The sequence below is a fragment of the Bombina bombina genome, chromosome 5 (genome assembly GCF_027579735.1).
Source record: "Bombina bombina isolate aBomBom1 chromosome 5, aBomBom1.pri, whole genome shotgun sequence".
Lineage (NCBI taxonomy): Eukaryota > Metazoa > Chordata > Amphibia > Anura > Bombinatoridae > Bombina > Bombina bombina.
In genome coordinates, this window is record NC_069503.1 from 934,377,937 (window position 1) to 934,404,153 (window position 26,217).

Here is a 26,217-nt window from a genome sequence, read left to right on the forward strand (position 1 = left end):
TTGCTCAGATTAACACTATAAAGACTGAGTTAAATTGCATGTCAAATTTCCAGTATTTTTTGCGGAGGTGCCTAAAAAAGTAGTAAGAAACTAGTAGGCTCCACACACATGATGCTTAGAAAGAGTTCAAGACTACAACAGATTACTTTTCTATATACAGTATCAATGACTGGAAGAGGGTTAATAGATGACTGGCACTGTTTATCTGTGAGAAATATATAAATACAAGTGGAAAAATATCCGTAAAGTGTCAAAAAAACATTAATGTCTCAGATGCCATCTGGGATTGGGAGACTGGCCTGGATAAAGGAGCCTAATGGGTGAAGTAATGAGTATTCAGCAGAAACAACCATGATAAGCTGTGGTGGGGGATAATCTATTGAGGCAGTTGTTGAAATGTCTAGGAAGTCCCTAGTTTTCCTCCGGAAAAGGGACCAGATAGTGCTATAGGATAAAGAGTGTGGCTTACCTCCCAAATGGTGGCAATTCAGCAAAAGCCCCATAGTTTTACTAATTAGTGGGAAAAATTCTAGTAAAAAATAATGTTACTAGTATAAGTGTGTGTGTTTATATGTATATGTATAAAAATATATTTTGCATTTTTTATTGTATTCTTGAGCAGATATTGTCTTACAGAACTGCTAGCAGCACACACCTATTAAATAACAAGATAAATAAATATCTTAGATAAAGTAGTATATATAGATTTTGTTACACAGTATTCAACACTATCCTTTTGTATTACTCACTCCTTAGATCTTGTTTGTATAAAGGTATTATTAACACACGTATAAATATATAACATAAAACATAAACAAAAACATATTATAACAGCATGATGGAAAATGCCTTACAGAAATATTATATTTGCTAACAGCTACACAAACTCATATAAAGTTTTATATGGAGTCAGTAATTAAATGAACATATCAGACTTTGCTTACAGAACAATAAAGAAAGAGATAAAGGGTTGATTATTAAACAGGTGTTGTAAATGGTAGGCTCCCACATCATTTAAAGAGATAACATAATTAAACAAAATATTTACCTCTGATATTAAATACTCAGCAAGGTCATCATGATCAAACAGAGCAGATCTGTTGGAAAAAAACCCACAAAGAATATATCATTGTAATGTAAAGCAAGAACAACATTGCATGTAAAACTGTAATATTATCAACAGCCAATTACAAACAAAATATCACATATAGTATACATAATAATGATCTATTTTATGATAATATTATACCCTTCCTTAGTGCCACTAATATATATTGCCATGCACTCACTAACATCTTTCTGTTACTGCTTTTAGCCAGGGTGCTTCCTCCAATAGCATCATACAAGTTCCAAAAAATTGAGGGCACTCACACTTAGTCAAAAATGTTTTTTATTTGCAATTAACCCAAAAAAATTGTCACAAAGGGGTAGATTTATTAAGCAACGGATGCTGCTTTCTACGCCCGAGGTTTCAGGACCACCTGAAACCGAAGTTAAGAAGCAGCGGTCCTTAATTTGTTCTCCCGCCATTTGATAAATTTACCCCAAAGACTCTTACCCTTCACAAAAAAGTTGAAAAACACCCTTAAAAAATAAATTTAAATAGGGGCGGAGCCTGGCCGTGCGGGTGAATGGCCGCTGCTGTGTGAAGCTCCGGCACCAGAGTTGCTCCTGATAGCCCATAATAGAGGGTATTATTTAAAAATTTTGGATCCCCAATACAGTCAAGAGGTGCTAATCCCATACACATCTCCCAGACACCGGACAATGTGAAAATCAGAGCGGGAACCGCAACAGAGCTATCGCAAGATACCGGCTGGGACATATGGCCTCGGGGACCATATCAGGGGTAAGACCCGACTTTCTAACATAATAGCCTACAAAAGAGGCTGAAGCGTTATTAGGTGGCTCACTACAGTCACTAAATCAGACGCTCCTTTACACGGCTCTAACCGCAAACAGAGAAGAGATGTAAATTTTGTATGACGCCATTAGGGCCTAGACCGCAGGTGAACCGGGACACATATGAGAGAGGATAAACTTGAATCCAGGCAGATGGCTATAGCGTGCGAACATAAACCCAGAGGTACCTACTCTACATATTATTAAAATGCTGAACTATATATGCTAAAGACAAGAAAATAAAACACACGCATGGAGTTAAGAAAATAAAGGGCAGTTTTTCATTGCTATAACGGCCTGGCGGGAAGATCATTAGTTTGGAGACATATTAGTTAACTAACAGGGTGTGGAGGCAAAAGACACTAAAAGCACAAAAATCTATACCAAAACACGCTGCCATTATAGCCCTATACTTTGCTCTGGTCTAACAGTACTGCTGAGATGACTTCCAAAGCTAAGAACAAGGGAGACAAGGCACCTAAAAGCCAAAACCAACTACCTGCTTCAGTGTGCACCTTTTTTCAAAGCGCTGCAAACTCTCAATCTGAAGCAGAAACTCCATCCCAAGGCTCAATAAGTTTAGATGCCCCAAATGCTCTATCCATGGCTATTTCTGAAGCCTGCGCATCCCAGATAAAAGCTGACTTAGCTAATCTACCCACTAAGGCGGATTTTGATGCCCTCAAAGCTCTCATAACCACAGATATAGCAAACATGAAAAGAAATTTAAACGAGATGGGGCAGAGGATTGAATGTGTAGAAGAGACACAAGAGACCATGAACACCTTATTCGATGAAGTAACAACACAGACTAATGTACATCAAGCCCAGCTGGAATCCCTACAAGACAAAATTGAGGATTTAGATAACAGAGGGCGACGCAATAATCTGAGGATAAGGGGTATACCCGAATCAATAGCACAACCAGACATACATAACTATCTTCAAGGACTATTTAAATTCATAGCTAAGGATCAGGCTATACCTGACATCGAACTAGACAGAGCACACAGAGCCCTAAGACCTCCACCCCCTCCAAATGCACCGCCTAGGGACATAATCATTCGGTTCCTACGCTACACAGAGAAAGAAAAAATTTGGCAAGCAGCACGCTCTACTCCCACCATACAATATGTCGACCACAACATTCAGATATATCTAGATCTTAGTCCCGCCACAATACAAAGAAGAAAAGAGGTTAGATACATAACTAAAGTACTACAGGAACACCGAATAAAATACAGATGGGGCTTCCCCTTTAGCCTAATTGTGTCACACGAAGGTCGCACAATCACCTACAAAACGGAACAAGATTTACCCTCCTTGACAGAAGAATTGAATCTGGCTTTTCGTCAACCACATCCATCTGATGTGAGATTGGAGGACAGAAGAAACATCAAACACAGTCAAAACGTGCAGGAATCCATTCAGAAATGGACAAAAGTTACGTCCAAAAGAAAGAAGACGAAAGAGTCGGGTAGTGAAGCCGTGCCCGAAACTGAAGCAGAGACCTGATTTAACATCAGACAGACACGACTCCAGCACTGGGTGAGATCTTTCCTGTTTAATTTGTTTATTTTTATGAGATAGGAACTTTTGCTATTCAGTAAGATTTCGTTAAATGCTATAAAACCAGAATCATACTTATCACCTTTCAAATTTTGCTCCAGTTGGACTCAGACTGTCTAAAAAAAAAAAAAAAAAATGTTGGAGCACAAACATGAACTAGGTTCGGGACTTTTATGTGCAGGGATCCTAGTATGAAGTTTACTTAGGGCAATAGCCCACACTGTTATATTGTCAAGTTATTTCCAAATGTATGTTTGCACTAACCCCTCAAGAAAAGTAAAAAATGATGACAATATGTCAACAAGGGAGCAACTCTGGACACACTCCATAACGTTGTTTAGGCTCGGAAGGATAGTTCCTTCCAAAGAGCAATGTTATTTGTTATTGTTTTTGTTTATTGTTATTGTTTTTCTTTTATGTTTATGTAATCGTTTATGTTTTCAACTTAATTCAAATGACCACTCTAGATTTGACATGGTGACTTGCTGGAGATGCACACACATAGGCACTGATTTTAGGACCAAAAATAGACCCAGCCCAGAAGCCGCACAGTATATTAGTATGGCAATATTGCACAGAAATGACTCACCCCACACTAAGGCGATTCAACTTAGTTTACCTAAAACAATAATCCTAGTCTGGGAGGGAGAGATAACTATTATCTAAGATGGCAAACACAGTGAATAGCATTCATCTTCTCACAGCTAATGCCAAGGGACTTAATAGCCAATACAAGAGGAACATAGCATTAAGGGATCTTAAACAGAAGAAAGGTGACGTGATATATTTACAGGAGACACATTTTCTCAAGGGGAGAGAACCTAAAACTTTTGCGTTTAAATTTGGGAACTCATATTATGCATCAAATTCCATTAAAACAAACGGAGTAGGTATCCTCATAAAGAGAGGTATCCCTTTTACCCTAATTAAAAAACATGCAGATAAATCAGGGCGGTACCTAATTCTAATTGGTAAATTGTATAACTCAATGGTCACCCTAGTGAATGTTTATGCCCCTAATATAAAGCAAGATATATTCTTCAAAAGACTCTCTAACTTACTCTTAGAGATAGCTAGGGGAGCAGTGATAATGGGAGGGGACTTTAACCTAACCCTGAACCCTACTCTAGATAATTCCAATCACTCCTCCTCCACACCACATCGAGTGATCAACATGGTTAAGTCACACTTGAGAGACCTTGCCTTACATGACGCCTGGAGAGTGACATACCCTGACAGGATAGAGTATACCTTCTATTCTAATCCCCACCATAGACACTCACGTATTGACTACTTCATGGTAGATGTCACAAACCTTTCCAGGGTAACACGACTGAAGATCCTTCCGAATTCATGGTCTGACCATTCAATAGTCAGTTGCGATCTAAATTGGCCACACATCTCCTGCAAACAATACACTTGGAGACTGGACGAGAGCCTACTAGAGGACCCGGTCTATTACCAGAAATTAGAAAAGTTATTAGAAGAATACTTTGACATCAACACGAACACAAACCCCACACTAGATATTAGATCCATATGGGAAGCACATAAATCTGTGTTAAGGGGAGAAATAATCAGCATACAATCATACCAGGCCAAACAAGCCAGCAGAACACTAAATGATGCACTACTTTTACTGGAGACACTAGAGAAACAAAGGGAAGTGACTCCCACAGACCCTATAATTCAACAGAAAATAGCTGACTGTAGGTCTTCGATCAACTTCATGTTGGGAAAAGAATGCAAAATTAGTGCCTTTAAATTGAGACAGAAGTACTTTGAGGGAGACAACAAATGTGGCCCAATCCTAGCAAGGAAATTAAAACGCAAAATAAATAGGAACTACATTCTCACTCTCCGTAATAGACAAAATAAGGAAGTACACACCTCAGACCAAATAGCAGAATCCTTTAGGGCGTATTACGAACAATTGTACAATCTGAAGGGTGAAATAGAAAACCCCATAGATCAAAATGGGTATATTCAGGAATACTTGAGTGATGTAACTTTGCCCCAACTAACAATAGATCAAAACAACACTTTGAAAGCCCCGATAACACACAAAGAGATAAAAGACGTAATAGCCCAACTACCAGCAAACAAAGCGCCGGGGCCAGATGGCTTCTCCAATGGTTATTTCAAAAAATTCAAAAACACATTGATCCCCCATATGTTGACACTTTTTAATGACATTACAGAGAAGTCACCATTCACGACACATAATCTAGAGGCTTATATAACAGTGCTCCCAAAACCAGGTAAACCCCCAGATAGACCTGAGAACTTTCGGCCAGTTTCGTTATTGAATTCAGACCTAAAAATATACTCAAAAATACTTGCAAACAGACTAGGCATGATTTTACCATCCATCATCAGTAGTGATCAAGTGGGCTTTATTCAAGCACGCGAAGCAAAAGATAATACAGTCAGGGCTATACATCTCATCAACTATTTGCAAAACAAGAAAATACAAACGGCAGTGATCTCCACTGACGCGGAGAAAGCCTTCGACCGTGTCAGTTGGCTTTTCTTACGCAGGGTTCTAGGGAAATTTGGGATATGCGAAACATTTATTTCAAAAATCATGGCTCTATACACGCTTCCCACGGCCAAGGTCAGAGTGAATGGGATCTTCTCTAGGGCCTTTCATATATCAAATGGGACCAGACAGGGTTGCCCGCTGTCACCCCTGTTGTTCGCATGCGTAGTGGAGACCCTAGCGACTAAAATAAGATCAAATAATAGGATAAGAGGCCTCCACATAGCAGAGACAGAGCATAAGGCCTTATTGTATGCAGACGATATCTTGTTCTTTTTAACTTCCCCCTTAGAATCGGTTCCCAGATTGTTAGAAGAATTTGACAAATTCCATGTGGCATCTAATTTCCTAATTAATAAAAACAAATCAGAGCTACTCCCATTACAATGTGATAAGGCCCTAGTTGAACAAACACAAGATATTTGCACATTTCGTATACAAAAAAACAGTCTAAAATATTTGGGGATTATGCTAGCGCCATCCGTTCAGGAGATGTTTGAGCTTAATTATAAAACCCTACAGAAGTCACTGATAGCTGACATGTCATCGTGGCGTTCCCAACATATTACATGGTTAGGCAGAATCAATACTATAAAAATGAATGTCCTACCCCGTATTCTATATCTTTTACAGACCCTACCTATCCCCTTACCCCTAAACTTTTTGACTAATCTGCAGAACAACATGTTCGACTTCATTTGGGATAAAAAAAAAGCAAGGATAAACAGAAAATTAATGTGTGTTCGTATTAAAGAAGGGGGGTTGGGGGTTCCTAATCTTAAAAAATATAGACAAGCAGTCTTTCTGCAAAGAGTAGTAGACTGGTCCACGAATTATGAAAACAAAGCGTGGGTAAGATTAGAGCATGACCTCACAGAGCAAAGACACCTAAGCACATTGTGCTGGCAGAGACGCACAACACTGTCAAATAAAATCAGTCAAAACGCACCTATCCTGGAAACTATTAAAGTATGGGACAGGATACTAGTAGAATATCCACACATTTCATCCAGGGCCTCTCCACTAACTCCTCTTTTAGACAATATAGACTTTGAGCCAGGATTAGGTTTATTACAGTCGCACAACAGGTCACAAAATCCGAGACCCATCATGATGTTACACTTAGGGAACGAACAACATTTGAGAACAAGTGAAGAACTGATAGAGGAGGGGCTCCTCATATTTCATAACTGGTATTTCCTAAGACAGTGTCATTCATACCTTTACAAACATAAAGAGAGGAAAAACTTATTACGCTCCTTAACCCCCTTTGAGGTATTGTGCAACTCAACCACTCCCATTAAAAGAACCCTGTCCCTTACATACTCCATATTGCAAGCATCATGCAGTATTCCTCACTACATTGATAGCTGGGAGAAAGAATTAGCAATAGAATTTACACACAGAGACAGACAACAAATTTTCTCAGCAGTAACTAAGGTATCCGCCTCCAGCAAACTAATCGAATTGAACCTCAAAATAATCCAGAGGTGGTATCTCACACCTGTTAGAATAAGCAAGTTATTTCCTTCGTGTAGTGAACTCTGCTGGAGATGTGGGGAACACCCAGGGACAATGTCACATATCTGGTGGACATGTCCTCCAATTGCAAAATTATGGGAAGATATAGCAAAAGAGATGACAGGGATGTTGGGAATCGCTTTACCCCCGGATCCACGAATCTGGTTATTCAATATTATCCCAAATAAGACCCCAAAGGATAAAAGGAATCTAATCTTCATAGGTAGTAATTGCATAAAACAATGGGTGGCCAAGAATTGGAAGAGCAGAAACATACCTAGTATAGCACAATGGCTACACTCATTTAAACAAATTCTAGACCTCGAAGAATACACTTACTTAGTCAATAAGAGATTAGATACTTATACCCAAATGAAGGTACTATGGGAAGAACACATAAAGACCAAAGACCATACACCCACTCAATTAGGGATGACTTAGTGTTTAAAAACAACATTTCACCTCAGGAAGTCACATTCTCATCTGCTAAAATCATAGGGTCTATACTGCTGCACATCCAATTATTGTAAGCATGTCATTTGAAATCAATATTCTAGTTTGTATAATTTGTATAAGTTATATTAGTTTTCATGTTCAGATATATTCATGTTAAATAGCAGTATATTAAGAGCACATAAGATGTATTATGGAAAAGACATATACTTGTATTTTTGGCATTGAACAAATTGTATCATACCCTTTTCTTTTTCAATAAAACTGCTTTTATAAAAAAAAAAAAAAAAAAAAAAAAAAAAAAAAAAAAATTTAAATTTAGGTACAATCATAATAATCCGGCATAATAAAAATGATTTAAAACAAATATTGCATAAAAAGGGTTCATATAAGGGCTCAAAGATATGAGGTCTCAGGTATTAGGAAAAAAAGGACAAAGAGATACATACATACACATGTATGTGGAGTCCCTATGACCTCTAGGGAAAGAGGGGGGGAGGTTTTGAGGTTTTGTCCCTTGGAACCTATTGAAACAGAACCTGAGTGTTTACAGTAGGTAGTGCCTTATGCCAAATAATAAGAATTATTAACAAAAGAAGGACAGAGAAAGTGAAGCATATTGGGCACACTTATAAGGGTCAAAACCAATACTATATTGCAGTGTGGTGTGTCGTGTATTGATTAAAACTTAACTTTTATATTAAATTTGAATAAAAAATTGTGGAGATTCCCACCATTGAGTGTTTTAAAATTCTATTAAAATTGTGTCCGAGTAATACTCGGTACGCAAAGGCTCCTCTCAGGTTTGATACAGTGATCAGTCTGTATCACACTGTCCTGTTGGGTTAGTTCAACAGATTCAATGCTAATAACCTTAACTAAATATTATTCACACAAGATATTTAGTACCATAACCATTGGTTATATTATTGGATGATAACAAGTGCTAATTGATCATTCAAATATTACTCCATTCCCATAAGTAAGGAGTGTAATGACGGTGTCAGTTTATTCAACCACTACTTGGATATATGTGGGAGTGTGTTATTATCACAGCATGATTATTTACGGTTTTTAAAAAAAGCGTTATTATTTCAGTACAATTTTATTGATCGGTATCTGTGACCTTGAAGTTGTGACACAGTTCACTGAATTCTATTTGTATAGAGAACGACTCATAAGGGATACGTGTATATCAAATTTACTTTCCCATAAAAAATTATTCAGAGAAAAAATATATATCGCTTGTGGAAGTGTGATTGTTTTCATTCCCCGTGTTTTTTGTGACACTGTTAGCACTTCTATTTCTAATTAAGTTCAAATAGATGTTTGAACTGATATCGTATGATTCTAAGGTTATACAGAGTCAGGTGGCACTATACAGGCTTGTAAACAGCGATAGCCTGAATTGTGTGCAATTGTATTATGAGGCTAAATAGCCAAAACCATTTAAATTCAAGCTATAAATATCGCTCCGGTGAAAAAGCACTGTAGTTATACTAGACCATAACCCAGAATCAATTGGTACTAAGATAATTGTCCCCTAGCGATAGCCTAAAGTTTGAGCAATGTGCTCCGATACAAGTAAGGCTAACTTGAACCTAAATCATTATTATTTACAGGCTAGTACTCGCTATGGTAGATGACCAGTGATTTAAATTAAAGTTTTTTAAGGTTAAAGATAAGTTACCTAAAAGAGGCCAACAATTAATACTAAACCCAACGGACTGAGTGAGAGGAGCAGTGCAAACGCCTGACGCGCGTTTCGCAACTGCTTTTTCAGAGGCGTCCGGCCCGACCGCCACACGCTACTTTTAAAGGATCATCAGCCAATCACATGGCCGATTACATTCCTGCCAATGAGTATCAACCTATCAGCTGCTCTCTCGCATCTTACAGTGTTACGATGACATAGTAGCGTCATCGTCAGCTGTGGCCTATAAGATGCGGGGTGTGTCTGTTATCGTAATCCAATAGATTTCTTGTGTTGTGTTTATGTTTTTATAACAGCTTGTCTTGACGTGCATTTAAGCAATCAACAGAAATTACAAATACTCCATATGTGTATTATTTAATACCGGGCAAGTATCAGCACATCTGTCCATAATGGTTGACAATATATGTTACTTAATGGCCAAAGCAGAGATCATGATGTTTTCACAATCCCATTTATATCGCGGCTATTGCCTTATCCTTTCTACTGGATCTTATGATGGGATGTTTTGTGTACTTGTATCAGTGCTTTATTCATATACATTTAAAGATCAACATTGATAACAGTTCTCTTATACATATGTGCAATTCTGATACGTGGTAGAGGGGCAATTCATCGCTATTGTGACATCACTATTATTTCCACAATGGTTATTATGTAGTTATTTTACGTTTCATTCTACATTAAATTTTTTCAATATGTTTCCACTGCAAGGTTTATGTTAATATCTTTAACGTTAGAAGGACATGAATTTGTGATTTCATTTAATGTTTGTATCTTTGTGTGTTCAAAGATATAGTACTAATATAACATGATTTCTATGCTAATGGAGTATGTTATATCGTTAGACATGAAATTCTCAAATTGTTGGAATATTCAATGTCTTATATAGTTCTTACTTACTATTAACAGTTTATACTTTTAGATTATATATGGTTACATATGATATCCTGATTTTTAAATTAGGAGTTAGGCCAACCCCATTGGGATATTCCATTAGATGATGTATATCATTCCATATCAAGCTGGTTCTATAATTTCTGATCTTATTATTAGACTCCAATCAATATTATGTATATTATTTGAACTGGGGTCCCATAGATATATCAGTGTGGTTAGATTATTCAGTCTTTCATTTATATCTTTATTTTTCTTTTCATATGTTTATTTGATATGGTACATGATGATGTTGTTTTGGCTTAATCCCCTTTTGGTACAAGAATATGATTGTAAGGATTAATGTAGATATGCACTGTATTGTATCATTTCGTTCAGACCATTGGGTTTCATGCTCTGTAACCAAAAAATCCACTTGGATTCAGCTCTTAAGAGGGTATTTTCCATATCACCTCCCCTGATACCCAAAGTGAGTCTTTGTAAGACCCAACATTTTAATTCTGGTTTGCTGTCATGATAATCTAAGAAGTGTCTTGCAACAGATGTGAGTTTTTTATCTTTCTCAAGATCTTTCTTGGCATTTTTTATATTTCCCAGATGTTCACCTAGTCTTCTTCTGAGTTCTCTAGTGGACATTCCCACGTATTTTTTGTTGCAGCTGCATTCCAAACAGTAACATTGTATGTTCTACAGTTGAATAAGCCATTAATTTTTTTCACACCTTCTGGGAAGATGGGCATTTCTTTGATGTTCTTCATATAAATACAAAATTTACATGCACCACATGGATAAGTGCCCGTTAGGCCATCCTTTCTAGTACTAGGTTTCCTTGCAAAATGACTCTTCATTAATGTTAATGTGATCTTGGGACAGTACTTTGTTGGACAGATTTATAATTTGTAGGTCTGTGGTCTTTACCATCTCGGTCTCTTCAACCAGTCTCCAGTGCCAACGAAAGACTCGCCATACTATCACAGACTGAGTTAAAAAACGAGACAAGTACAAAACCAAAAACAAAGGAAAAAGGAGGGGAGGGAAAAACAGAGCGCAACCTCAGGAACAGGTCAAGATGGGGGTACGGGAACGACCGCAACAAGGAGGACTGGTCGAAGAGACCGAGATGGTAAAGACCACAGACCTACAAATTATAAATCTGTCCAACAAAGTACTGTCCCAAGATCACATTAACGTTCTGAAAAAAGGCCTCTCCTTCTCTCCGACTAACAACATAGACTATTTTGAAATCATAAAAGATATACATCTTTTTACCAGAAAGATGGCACTAAATAAAATATTTGCCAAACATGAAGACACTGATTGTGACACACAAGCCATTATGGATCTGGTATCTCTGTTAGAGGATAATGAAATAGAAGATACAAACAGTAATGATTGGAGAAAGAAATTAGTCAAGAAATCCACATATATGCCTCAAATCTGCCAATTTCCAGAAATAGACACCTATCAAAAGGTAGTGATTAGAGATATCCTCAAACTTTGTGATGAAAAATCAAAAAATATCAGTGAAAAGGAATCTAACGCATTGAAAGATATTCAGAAATGGGAGGATGTGGTGATAAAATCTTCAGATAAGGGAGGAAATGTTGTCATTTGGCCTACTGAATTATATCTGATTGAAGCAAAGAAACAACTAGGGGATAAAAGTTGCTATAAATCTCTTTGGGGAAATCCAACACAGGAATTCCTAGCAAACTATAACATCTTAATTGAAACAGCAAAAAAAACATAATTTATGCTTACCTGATAAATTTATTTCTCTTGTAGTGTATCCAGTCCACGGATCATCCATTACTTATGGGATATTAACTCCTCCCCAACAGGAAGTGCAAGAGGATTCACCCAGCAGAGCTGCTATATAGCTCCTCCCCTAACTGCCATTACCAGTCATTCGACCGAAAACATGCAGAGAAAGGAAAACCATAGGGTACAGTGGTGACTGTAGTTTAATGGAAAAATTACCTGCCTTAAAGTGACAGGGCGGGCCGTGGACTGGATACACTACAAGAGAAATAAATTTATCAGGTAAGCATAAATTATGTTTTCTCTTGTTAAGTGTATCCAGTCCACGGATCATCCATTACTTATGGGATACCAATACCAAAGCTAAAGTACACGGATGACGGGAGGGACAGGCAGGCTCTTTATACGGAAGGAACCACTGCCTGAAGAACCTTTCTCCCAAAAACAGCCTCCGAAGAAGCAAAAGTGTCAAATTTGTAAAATTTGGAAAAAGTATGAAGAGAAGACCAAGTTGCAGCCTTGCAAATCTGTTCAACAGAAGCCTCATTCTTAAAGGCCCAAGTGGAAGCCACAGCTCTAGTAGAATGTGCTGTAATTCTTTCAGGAGGCTGCTGTCCAGCAGTCTCATAGGCTAACCGTATTATGCTACGAAGCCAAAAGGAGAGAGAGGTAGCCGAAGCTTTTTGACCTCTCCTCTGACCAGAATAAAAGACAAACAGGGAAGACGTTTGTCGAAAATCCTTAGTTGCCTGTAGATAAAATTTCAGGGCACGGACTACATCTAGATTGTGTAGCAGGCGTTCCTTTTTCGAAGAAGGATTAGGACACAAAGATGGAACCACAATCTCTTGATTGATATTCCTGTTAGTGACCACCTTAGGTAGGAACCCAGGTTTAGTACGCAGAACTACCTTGTCTGAATGAAAAATCAGATAAGGAGAATCACAATGTAAGGCAGATAACTCAGAGACTCTTCGAGCCGAGGAAATCGCCATTAAAAACAGAACTTTCCAAGATAACAACTTGATATCAATGGAATGAAGGGGTTCAAACGGAACCCCCTGTAAAACATTAAGAACTAAGTTCAAACTCCATGGTGGAGCAACAGTTTTAAACATAGGCTTGATCCTAGCTAAAGCCTGACAAAAAGCTTGAACGTCCGGAACTTCTGACAGACGTTTGTGTAAAGGAATGGACAGAGCTGAAATCTGTCCCTTTAAGGAACTAGCGGATAAACCCTTTTCTAAACCTTCTTGTAGAAAAGACAATATCCTCGGAATCCTAACCTTACTCCATGAGTAACTCTTGGATTCGCACCAATATAAGTATTTGCGCCATATCTTATGGTAAATCTTTCTGGTAACAGGCTTCCTAGCCTGTATTAAGGTATCAATAACTGACTCAGAAAAACCACGTTTTGATAAAATCAAGCGTTCAATTTCCAAGCAGTCAGCTTCAGAGAAATTAGATTTTGATGTTTGAAGGGACCCTGGATCAGAAGGTCCTGTTTCAGAGGTAGCGACCAAGGTGGACAGGATGACATGTCCACTAGATCTGCATACCAAGTCCTGCGTGGCCATGCAGGCGCTATTAGAATCACTGATGCTCTCTCCTGTTTGATTCTGGCAATCAATCGAGGAAGCATCGGGAAGGGTGGAAACACATAAGCCATCCCGAAGGTCCAAGGTGCTGTCAAAGCATCTATCAGAACCGCTCCCGGATCCCTGGATCTGGACCCGTAACGAGGAAGCTTGGCGTTCTGTCGAGACGCCATGAGATCTATCTCTGGTTTGCCCCAACGTCGAAGTATTTGGGCAAAGACCTCCGGATGAAGTTCCCACTCCCCCGGATGAAAAGTCTGACGACTTAAGAAATCCGCCTCCCAGTTCTCCACTCCCGGGATGTGGATTGCTGACAGGTGGCAAGAGTGAGACTCTGCCCAGCGAATTATCTTTGATACTTCCATCATTGCTAGGGAGCTTCTTGTCCCTCCCTGATGGTTGATGTAAGCTACAGTCGTGATGTTGTCCGACTGAAACCTGATGAACCCCCGAGTTGTTAACTGGGGCCAAGCCAGAAGGGCATTGAGAACTGCTCTCAATTCCAGAATGTTTATTGGTAGGAGACTCTCCTCCTGATTCCATTGTCCCTGAGCCTTCAGAGAATTCCAGACAGCGCCCCAACCTAGTAGGCTGGCGTCTGTTGTTACAATTGTCCAGTCCGGCCTGCTGAATGGCATCCCCCTGGACAGATGTGGCCGAGAAAGCCACCATAGAAGAGAATTTCTGGTCTCTTGATCCAGATTCAGAGTAGGGGACAAGTCTGAGTAATCCCCATTCCACTGACTTAGCATGCACAATTGCAGCGGTCTGAGATGTAGACGTGCAAAGGGTACTATGTCCATTGCTGCTACCATTAAGCCGATCACCTCCATGCATTGAGCTACTGACGGGTGTTGAATGGAATGAAGGACACGGCATGCATTTTGAAGCTTTGTTAACCTGTCTTCTGTCAGGTAAATCTTCATTTCTACAGAATCTATAAGAGTCCCCAAGAAGGGAACTCTTGTGAGTGGAAAGAGAGAACTCTTCTTTTCGTTCACCTTCCATCCATGCGACCTTAGAAATGCCAGTACTAACTCTGTATGAGACTTGGCAGTTTGAAAGCTTGAAGCTTGTATCAGAATGTCGTCTAGGTACGGAGCTACCGCAATTCCTCGCGGTCTTAGTACCGCCAGAAGAGCACCCAGAACCTTTGTGAAGATTCTCGGAGCCGTAGCCAATCCGAATGGAAGAGCTACAAACTGGTAATGCCTGTCTAGAAAGGCAAACCTTAGATACCGGTAATGATCTTTGTGAATCGGTATGTGAAGGTAAGCATCCTTTAAATCCACTGTGGTCATGTACTGACCCTTTTGGATCATGGGTAAAATTGTCCGAATAGTTTCCATTTTGAACGATGGAACTCTTAGGAATTTGTTTAGGATCTTTAAATCCAAGATTGGCCTGAAAGTTCCCTCTTTTTTGGGAACCACAAACAGATTTGAGTAAAACCCTTGTCCTTGTTCCGACCGCGGAACCGGATGGATCACTCCCATTAATAAAAGATCTTGTACGCAGCGTAGAAACGCCTCTTTCTTTATTTGGTTTGTTGACAACCTTGACAGATGAAATCTCCCTCTTGGGGGAGAGAATTTGAAGTCTAGAAGGTATCCCTGAGATATGATCTCTAACGCCCAGGGATCCTGGACATCTCTTGCCCAAGCCTGGGCGAAGAGAGAAAGTCTGCCCCCCACTAGATCCGTTCCCGGATCGGGGGCCCTCGATTCATGCTGTCTTAGGGGCAGCAGCAGGTTTCCAGGCCTGCTTTCCCTTGTTCCAGGACTGGTTAGGACTCCAGCCTTGTCTGTAGCGAGCAACAGCTCCTTCCTGTTTTGGTGCAGAGGAAGCTGATGCTGCTCCTGCTTTGAAATTACGAAAGGAACGAAAATTAGACTGTCTAGCCTTAGGTTTGGCTCTGTCTTGAGGCAGGGCATGGCCTTTACCTCCTGTAATGTCAGCGATAATTTCTTTCAACCCGGGCCCGAATAAGGTCTGCCCTTTGAAAGGTATATTAAGCAATTTAGATTTAGAAGTAACGTCAGCTGACCAGGATTTTAGCCACAGTGCTCTGCGTGCCTGAATGGCGAATCCGGAATTCTTAGCCGTAAGTTTAGTTAAATGTACTACGGCATCTGAAATAAATGAGTTAGCTAACTTAAGGGCTTTAAGCTTGTGTGTAATCTCATCTAATGGAGCTGATTCAAGTGTCTCTTCCAGAGACTCAAACCAAAATGCTGCTGCAGCCGTGACAGGCGCAATGCATGCAAGAGGTTGCAATATAAAACCTTGTTGAACAAACATTTTCTTAAGGTAACCCTCTAACTTTTTATCCATTGGATCTGAAAAGGCACAGCTATCCTCCACCGGGATAGTGGTACGCTTAGCTAAAGTAGAAACTGCTCCCTCCACCTTAGGGACCGTTTGCCATAAGTCCCGTGTGGTGGCGTCTATTGGAAACATCTTTCTAAATATCGGAGGGGGTGAGAACGGCACACCGGGTCTATCCCACTCCTTAGTAACAATTTCAGTAAGTCTCTTAGGTATAGGAAAAACGTCAGTACTCGCCGGTACCGCAAAATATTTATCCAACCTACACATTTTCTCTGGTATTGCAACTGTGTTACAATCATTCAGAGCCGCTAACACCTCCCCTAGTAATACACGGAGGTTTTCCAGCTTAAATTTAAAATTTGAAATATCTGAATCCAGTTTGTTTGGATCAGAACCGTCACCCGCAGAATGAAGCTCTCCGTCCTCATGTTCTGCAAATTGTGACGCAGTGTCTGACATGGCCCTAATATTATCAGCGCACTCTGTTCTCACCCCAGAGTGATCACGCTTACCTCTTAGTTCTGGTAATTTAGCCAAAACTTCAGTCATAACAGTAGCCATATCCTGTAATGTGATTTGTAATGGCCGCCCAGATGTACTCGGCGCTACAATATCACGCACCTCCCGAGCGGGAGATGCAGGTACTGACACGTGAGGCGAGTTAGTCGGCATAACTCTCCCCTCGTTGTTTGGTGAAATATGTTCAATTTGTACAGATTGACTTTTATTTAAAGTAGCATCAATACAGTTAGTACATAAATTTCTATTGGGCTCCACTTTGGCTTTAGCACATATAGCACAGATATCTTCCTCTGAATCAGACATGTTTAACACACTAGCAAATAAACTAGCAACTTGGAAATACTTTTCAAGTAATTTACTATAATATGAAAACGTACTGTGCCTATAAGAAGCACAGAAAAAGTTATGACAGTTGAAAATTAATAAACTGAAAAGTTATAGCATCAAATCTTTGTAAAAAACACAATTTTAGCAAAGGATTGCTCCCATTAGCAAAGGATAACTAACCCTGATAGCAGAAAAAAAAAATAAAAATACAGAAATAAACATTTTTTTTATCACAGTCAACTACAATCTCACAGCTCTGCTGTGAGTGATTACCTCCCTCAAAACAAGTTTTGAAGACCCCTGAGTTCTGTAGAGATGAACCGGATCATGCAGGGAAGACAATAAACTTCTGACTGAATTTTTTGATGCGTAGCAAAAGCACCAAAAAAGGCCCCTCCCCCTCACACATAACAGTGAGAGAGATCAGTAAACTGTCATAAATTAAATAAAACGACTGCCAAGTGGAAAAAAAAAAATAGTGCCCAAAACATTTTTTCACCCAGTACCTCAGAAAATTAAACGATTTTACATGCCAGCAAAAAACGTTTAACATTAATAAATTGAGTGTTATTAAAAAGCCTGTTGCTAGTCCCTGCAAATTAGGCTAAAGTTTTATGCATACAGTATAATTCCAGTGAAGTGCCATTCCCCAGAATACTGAAGTGTAAAATATACATACATGACAGCCTGATACCAGTTGCTGCTACTGCATTTAAGGCTGAGTTTACATTATATCGGTATGGCAGAATTTTCTCATCAATTCCATTGTCAGAAAATAATAAGCTGCTACATACCTCTTTGCAGATTAATCTGCCCGCTGTCCCCTGATCTGAAGTTTACCTCTCCTCAGATGGCCGAGAAACAGCAATATGATCTTAACTACTCCGGCTAAAATCATAGAAAAACTCAGGTAGATTCTTCTTCAAATTCTACCAGAGAAGGAATAACACACTCCGGTGCTATTATAAAATAACAAACTTTTGATTGAAGGTATGAAACTAAGTATAATCACCACAGTCCTCTCACACATCCTATCTATTCGTTGGGTGCAAGAGAATGACTGGTAATGGCAGTTAGGGGAGGAGCTATATAGCAGCTCTGCTGGGTGAATCCTCTTGCACTTCCTGTTGGGGAGGAGTTAATATCCCATAAGTAATGGATGATCCGTGGACTGGATACACTTAACAAGAGAAAGATGAATTGATAGACAAGAGAGAATACAAATTCCTAAGTGTCAGTAACCCTAAAGTAGCTACGCTATACTTGCTACCAAAAGTGCATAAAAATCAGAAAATACCTCCAGGCAGACCAATTGTGTCAGGCATTGGAATCCTATGTGAACAGGCATCACGATATATTGATCTAAGACTTAGGGACATAGTACTCTCTCTCCCCTCATATACAAGGGACACAATGGACATTCTGAACAAAATTGAAGGCATGACCCTTGACTCTGATACTCTACTTGCAACATGTGATGTCGAATCCCTATATACGTCGATAGAGCACAAATGGGGATGTCACGCAGTAGGGTACTTCCTAGAAATGGAACCAAGTGCAAATACACTCAAAAATGAATTTGTATTGAAACTCCTAAAATTTGTCCTGAGTCATAATTACTTCGTTTTCAATGATAAATTCTATCTCCAAATACGTGGCACTGCCATGGGCACTGCATGTGCCCCAACATATGCCAACATATATCTTGGATGGTGGGAGCGAGAACACGTATTTGTAGAAAAAATGGAAAAATATATGGACAACATACTGGTATGGCTCAGGTACATAGATGATGTATTCATTCTATGGAAAGGGGATGAATCAAGGTTTAAACAGTTCATACAAGAGTTAAACTGCAATGATCTCAATCTAAAACTAACCTTTGAAATCAGTAAGACGGCAGTAACATTTCTCGACCTGACTATCTCAAGAGATATGTTTGGATATGTACAATCTGGTATACACAGAAAGGAAACAGCTACAAACTCTATATTATCCTTTGATAGTGCACACCACCCTTCTACCAAAAAAGCAATTCCATATGGAGAATTCTTACGAATACGTAGAAATTGCTCAGAAATTGATACCTTTAAAAAAGAATCAAAAGATCTAAAAACAAGATTGAAAAGTAGAGGATACCCAAATAGTATTCTCAAAAGAGCATATCATAAAGCACTACATATGGATAGAAATGACTTACTATTTCCAAAACAAAGACAGAATAAAGATACCAGAATCCGTTTTGTAGGCACATACAATGTAGCACATAAGGAAATAACTACAATTTTGAACAAACATATCCATATATTACATACTGATGGAGATCTAGCCAAAAATGTGGGAGACAAGGTTGCCATCAGTTGGAGAAGGCTCCAACAATCAGAGATAAAGTAATGAAGAGTCATTTTGCAAGGAAACCTAGTACTAGAAAGGATGGCCTAACGGGCACTTATCCATGTGGTGCATGTAAATTTTGTATTTATATGAAGAACATCAAAGAAATGCCCATCTTCCCAGAAGGTGTGAAAAAAATTAATGGATTATTCAACTGTAGAACATACAATGTTACTGTTTGGAATGCAGCTGCAACAAAAAATACGTGGGAATGTCCACTAGAGAACTCAGAAGAAGACTTGGTGAACATCTGGGAAATATAAAAAATGCCAAGAAAGATCTTGAGAAAGATAAAAAACTCACATCTGTTGCAAGACACTTCTTAGATTATCATGACAGCAAACCAGAATTAAAATGTTGGGTCTTACAAAGACTCACTTTGGGTATCAGGGGAGGTGATATGGAAAATACCCTCTTAAGAGCTGAATCCAAGTGGATTTTTTGGTTACAGAGCATGAAACCCAATGGTCTGAACGAAATGATACAATACAGTGCATATCTACATTAATCCTTACAATCATATTCTTGTACCAAAAGGGGATTAAGCCAAAACAACATCATCATGTACCATATCAAATAAACATATGAAAAGAAAAATAAAGATATAAATGAAAGACTGAATAATCTAACCACACTGATATATCTATGGGACCCCAGTTCAAATAATATACATAATATTGATTGGAGTCTAATAATAAGATCAGAAATTATAGAACCAGCTTGATATGGAATGATATACATCATCTAATGGAATATCCCAATGGGGTTGGCCTAACTCCTAATTTAAAAATCAGGATATCATATGTAACCATATATAATCTAAAAGTATAAACTGTTAATAGTAAGTAAGAACTATATAAGACATTGAATATTCCAACAATTTGAGAATTTCATGTCTAACGATATAACATACTCCATTAGCATAGAAATCATGTTATATTAGTACTATATCTTTGAACACACAAAGATACAAACATTAAATGAAATCACAAATTCATGTCCTTCTAACGTTAAAGATATTAACATAAACCTTGCAGTGGAAACATATTGAAAAAATTTAATGTAGAATGAAACGTAACATAACTACATAATAACCATTGTGGAAATAATAGTGATGTCACAATAGCGATGAATTGCCCCTCTACCACGTATCAGAATTGCACATATGTATAAGAGAACTGTTATCAATGTTGATCTTTAAATGTATATGAATAAAGCACTGATACAAGTACACAAAACATCCCATCATAAGATCCAGTAGAAAGGATAAGGCAATAGCCGCGATATAAATGGGATTGTGAAAACATCATGATCTCTGCTTTGGCCATTAAGTAACATATATTGTCAACCATTATGGACAGATGTGCTGATACTTGCCCGGTATTAAATAATACACATATGGAGTATTTGTAATTTCTGTTGATTGCTTAAATGCACGTCAAGACAAGCTGTTATAAAAACATAAACACAACACAAGAAATCTATTGGATTACGATAACAGACACACCCCCGCATCTTATAGGCCACAGCTGACGATGACGCTACTATGTCATCGTAACACTGTAAGATGCGAGAGAGCAGCTGATAGGTTGATACTCATTGGCAGGAATGTAATCGGCCATGTGATTGGCTGATGATCCTTTAAAAGTAGCGTGTGGCGGTCGGGCCGGACGCCTCTGAAAAAGCAGTTGCGAAACGCGCGTCAGGCGTTTGCACTGCTCCTCTCACTCAGTCCGTTGGGTTTAGTATTAATTGTTGGCCTCTTTTAGGCAACTTATCTTTAACCTTAAAAAACTTTAATTTAAATCACTGGTCATCTACCATAGCGAGTACTAGCCTGTAAATAATAATGATTTAGGTTCAAGTTAGCCTTACTTGTATCGGAGCACATTGCTCAAACTTTAGGCTATCGCTAGGGGACAATTATCTTAGTACCAATTGATTCTGGGTTATGGTCTAGTATAACTACAGTGCTGTTTCACCGGAGCGATATTTATAGCTTGAATTTAAATGGTTTTGGCTATTTAGCCTCATAATACAATTGCACACAATTCAGGCTATCGCTGTTTACAAGCCTGTATAGTGCCACCTGACTCTGTATAACCTTAGAATCATACGATATCAGTTCAAACATCTATTTGAACTTAATTAGAAATAGAAGTGCTAACAGTGTCACAAAAAACACGGGGAATGAAAACAATCACACTTCCACAAGCGATATATATTTTTTCTCTGAATAATTTTTTATGGGAAAGTAAATTTGATATACACGTATCCCTTATGAGTCGTTCTCTATACAAATAGAATTCAGTGAACTGTGTCACAACTTCAAGGTCACAGATACCGATCAATAAAATTGTACTGAAATAATAACGCTTTTTATAAAAACCGTAAATAATCATGCTGTGATAATAACACACTCCCACATATATCCAAGTAGTGGTTGAATAAACTGACACCGTCATTACACTCCTTACATATGGGAATGGAGTAATACTTGAATGATCAATTAGCACTTGTTATCATCCAATAATATAACCAATGGTTATGGTACTAAATATCTTGTGTGAATAATATTTAGTTAAGGTTATTAGCATTGAATCTGTTGAACTAACCCAACAGGACAGTGTGATACAGACTGATCACTGTATCAAACCTGAGAGGAGCCTTTGCGTACCGAGTATTACTCGGACACAATTTTAATAGAATTTTAAAACACTCAATGGTGGGAATCTCCACAATTTTTTATTCAAATTTAATATAAAAGTTAAGTTTTAATCAATACACGACACACCACACTGCAATATAGTATTGGTTTTGACCCTTATAAGTGTGCCCAATATGCTTCACATACATACACATGTCTAAATATGTATGTGTATATAAATGTATTTACAGACATATATACACATATAATATATACTAGTCCTAAAGCCTGTGAACACGGGCCATTTGATGCAGTGCAGCAGTCCCAATTGCCCGTGCTCCCGCATGACCATGCCCCACCATGCCCACTTTCACCAGCAACTCCCACACAACACCTGTTCCCATCCGGTCTCGCCCCCGTCACAGTTGCACCCATCCGGTCACGCCCCTCATCACGACCGCTTTCATCTGGCCATGCCCCCCATCACAACCGCTCCTGCCCGGCCACGTCCCGTCATGCGCGGCTCCCGCCCGGCCACGTCCCATCACACGAGGCTCCTATTTGGCCACGCCCCGCCACACCCACTCCCGTCTACCCTCTCTGCTGTCTGATCCTCACTGACTGATCCTTCCTTACGGCTAGGTATGTTTGTCCTTTCACAGTCTCTACTGTGCATGACAGCTTCGGACAAACATACCTGGCCTTTTATGATAAAGGATATACATATATATATATATATGTGTGTGTGTGTGTCTATGTGTACAAATGTATTTATTTATTTGTGTATATATGTATTTACAGACATATATAAACATATAAATACATAAATACATATGTATACATATATAGATACATATATAGACATATATATGCTGTATGTATATATATATATATATATATATATATATATATATATATATATATATATATATATATATATATATAGGGAGACTAGAGAGAAATGCACTCACAGGAACGAACAACCAGCTCAATATCATTGTTAGCCTGTTCTATGGTGTTTCACCACCTGGGTGCAAACTCTTTTAGCCCAGTAATGCTTTTCACAGAGTAGAATTCTCCTGTAGTATATCAGTCTGACCCCGCCCATTACGGCCAGTCCAGCGCCGAAATACCAGGCAACTCCTCTCTGAACAAGGAACACAGCAACCCCAGACGATCATTTCGGCCTTCATTGGGCCTCGTCAGTGAGGTGTAACAGTATTCCTCTAAGCACACTGAGCAAGGGGTCCACGTCTGGGTTACCCTTTTTCACATAGGGAGACTAGAGAGAAATGCACTCATAGGAACGAACAACCAGCTAAATATCATTGTTAGCCTGTTCTATGGCGTTTCACCACCTGGGTGCAACTTCTTTTAGCCCAGTAATGCTTTTCACAGAGTAGAATTCTCCTGTAGTATATCAGTCTTACCCCACCCATTACGGCCAGTCCAGCGCCAAAATACCAGGCAACTCCTCTCTGAACAAGGAACACAGCAACCCCAGACGATCGTTTCGGCCTTCATTGGGCCTCATCAGTGAGGTGTAACAGTATTCCTCTAAGCACACTGAGCAAGGGGTCCACGTCTGGGTTACTCTTTTTCACATAGGGAGACTAGAGAGAAATGCACTCACAGGAACGAACAACCAACTCAATATCATTGTTAGCCTGTTCTATGGCGTTTCACCACCTGGGTGCAACTTCTTTTAGCCCAGTAATACTTTTCACAGAGTAGAATTCTCCTGTAGTATATCAGCCTGACCCGCCCATTACGGCCAGTCCAGCACCGAAATACCAAGCAACTCCTCTCTGAACAAGGAACACAGCAACCCCAGACGATCGTTTCGTCCTTCATTGGGCCTCGTCAGTGAGGTGTAACAGTATTCCTCTAAGCACACTGAGCAAGGGGTCCACGTCTGGGTTACCCTTTTTCACATAGGGAGACTAGAGAGAAATGCACTCACAGGAACGAACAACCAGCTAAATATCATTGTTAGCCTGTTCTATGGCGTTTCACCACCTGGGTGCAACTTCTTTTAGCCCAGTAATGCTTTTCACAGAGTAGAATTCTCCTGTAGTATATCAGTCTGACCCCGCCCATTACGGCCAGTCCAGCGCCAAAATACCAGGCAACTCCTCTCTGAACAAGGAACACAGCAACCCCAGACGATCATTTCGGCCTTCATTGGGCCTCGTCAGTGAGGTGTAACAGTATTCCTCTAAGCACACTGAGCAAGGGGTCCACGTCTGGGTTACTCTTTTTCACATAGGGAGACTAGAGAGAAATGCACTCACAGGAACGAACAACCAACTCAATATCATTGTTAGCCTGTTCTATGGCGTTTCACCACCTGGGTGCAACTTCTTTTAGCCCAGTAATACTTTTCACAGAGTAGAATTCTCCTGTAGTATATCAGTCTGACCCCGCCCATTACGGCCAGTCCAGCGCCGAAATACCAAGCAACTCCTCTCTGAACAAGGAACACAGCAACCCCAGACGATCGTTTCGTCCTTCATTGGGCCTCGTCAGTGAGGTGTAACAGTATTCCTCTAAGCACACTGAGCAAGGGGTCCACTTCTGAGTTACCCTTTTTCACATAGGGAGACTAGAGAGAAATACCAGGCAACCCCAGATGATCGTTTCGGCCTTCATTGGGCCTCGTCAGTGAGGTGTAACAGTATTCCTCTAAGCACACTGAGCAAGGGGTCCACTTCTGAGTTACCCTTTTTCACATAGGGAGACTAGAGAGAAATGCACTCAAAGGAACGAACAACCAGCTCAGGGTATATAGTTAATATATATAGAAAAAGAGAAAAAGTACCCTTATTTTTCCAGCAACAAACTATGTGATGAACAGTTTTGTACTAGTCTCTAGATTACGTTAAGGTCAAAAATACAGTATAATAATAAAACATACTCTCTAAAGTGCGTGAATAAATTTGTTTATATATGCATCACAGCAACACAATGTAATATTAACATTACCTCCAAACATATGAGCTAATTAATCACAACCCGGGTTGTAAAGGAGAGTTCTTAGGTTAGTCCGTTAGTAATCCGGTACACTTGAAATTTTAAATCATAATGCCACTCATTAGCATATTTGTAATCCAAAATAATGTGGATAAACGTTAATGCAGGTGCGGCACCAAAGTTAGCAACACACTCAATACAGGATTGCAACTTGTATCAATTTCGGCAAGATATCGTAAGTTAGCAAGTTCACAATGCCATTTTTATCTTGATTGCAACAGCTTGTTCAGCATAATATCACACGATAAACAAGTACCTGTTCACTTGGTTGTTATGGTGCAAAAACTACCTCCTCGTTACATCCAGCTAGTAGGCTACAACAGCGGAGAAGGAGTAAAGGTAACAAATTGAGTGTGTTGCTAACTTAGGTGCCGCACCTGCATTAACATTTATCCACATCTTTTTGGATTACAAATATGCTAATGAGTGGCATTATGATTTAAAATTTCAAGTGTACCGGATTACTAACGGACTAACCTAAGAACTCTCCTTTACAACCCGGGTTGTGATTAATTAGCTCATATGTTTGGGGGTAATGTTAATATTACATTGTGTTGCTGTGATGCATATATAAACACATTTATTCACGCACTTTAGAGAGTATGTTTTATTATTATACTGTATTTTTGATATTAACGTAATCTAGAGACTAGTACAAAACTGTTCATCACATAGTTTGTTGCGGGAAAAATAAGGGTACTTTTTCTCTTTTTATATATATATATATATATATATATATATATATATGTACATTGGAGCCCATTTGCAGTCAAGTATTAGAAAACATGTAAAAGCAATATTTATATATAATACAGTGTATTTATGTAAATATTTTGCATTCCAATGTTCTTCACATAAGGGAATATGTTTTAAGTATTTATAAAAAGAGACTTTTATATATATATATATAAATATATATATATATATATATATATATATATATATATATATATATATATAAAGCAATAGTTGTGGGATAAGCACTCTCACCTCCTCGTCAGAA

At 38.9% G+C, this 26,217-nt stretch overlaps 1 protein-coding gene across 1 annotated transcript in view; it reads right to left on the reverse strand.

Annotated features, from left to right (window-relative positions):
• TRPA1 (transient receptor potential cation channel subfamily A member 1) overlaps positions 1 to 26,217 on the reverse strand; it is a 336,909-nt gene that overhangs the window by 196,221 nt on the left and 114,471 nt on the right. The window contains exon 8 of the mRNA XM_053715123.1: positions 1,049 to 1,097. Coding sequence (XP_053571098.1) covers positions 1,049 to 1,097 — 49 coding nt within the window. The remainder of the gene's footprint in view (positions 1 to 1,048; positions 1,098 to 26,217) is intronic.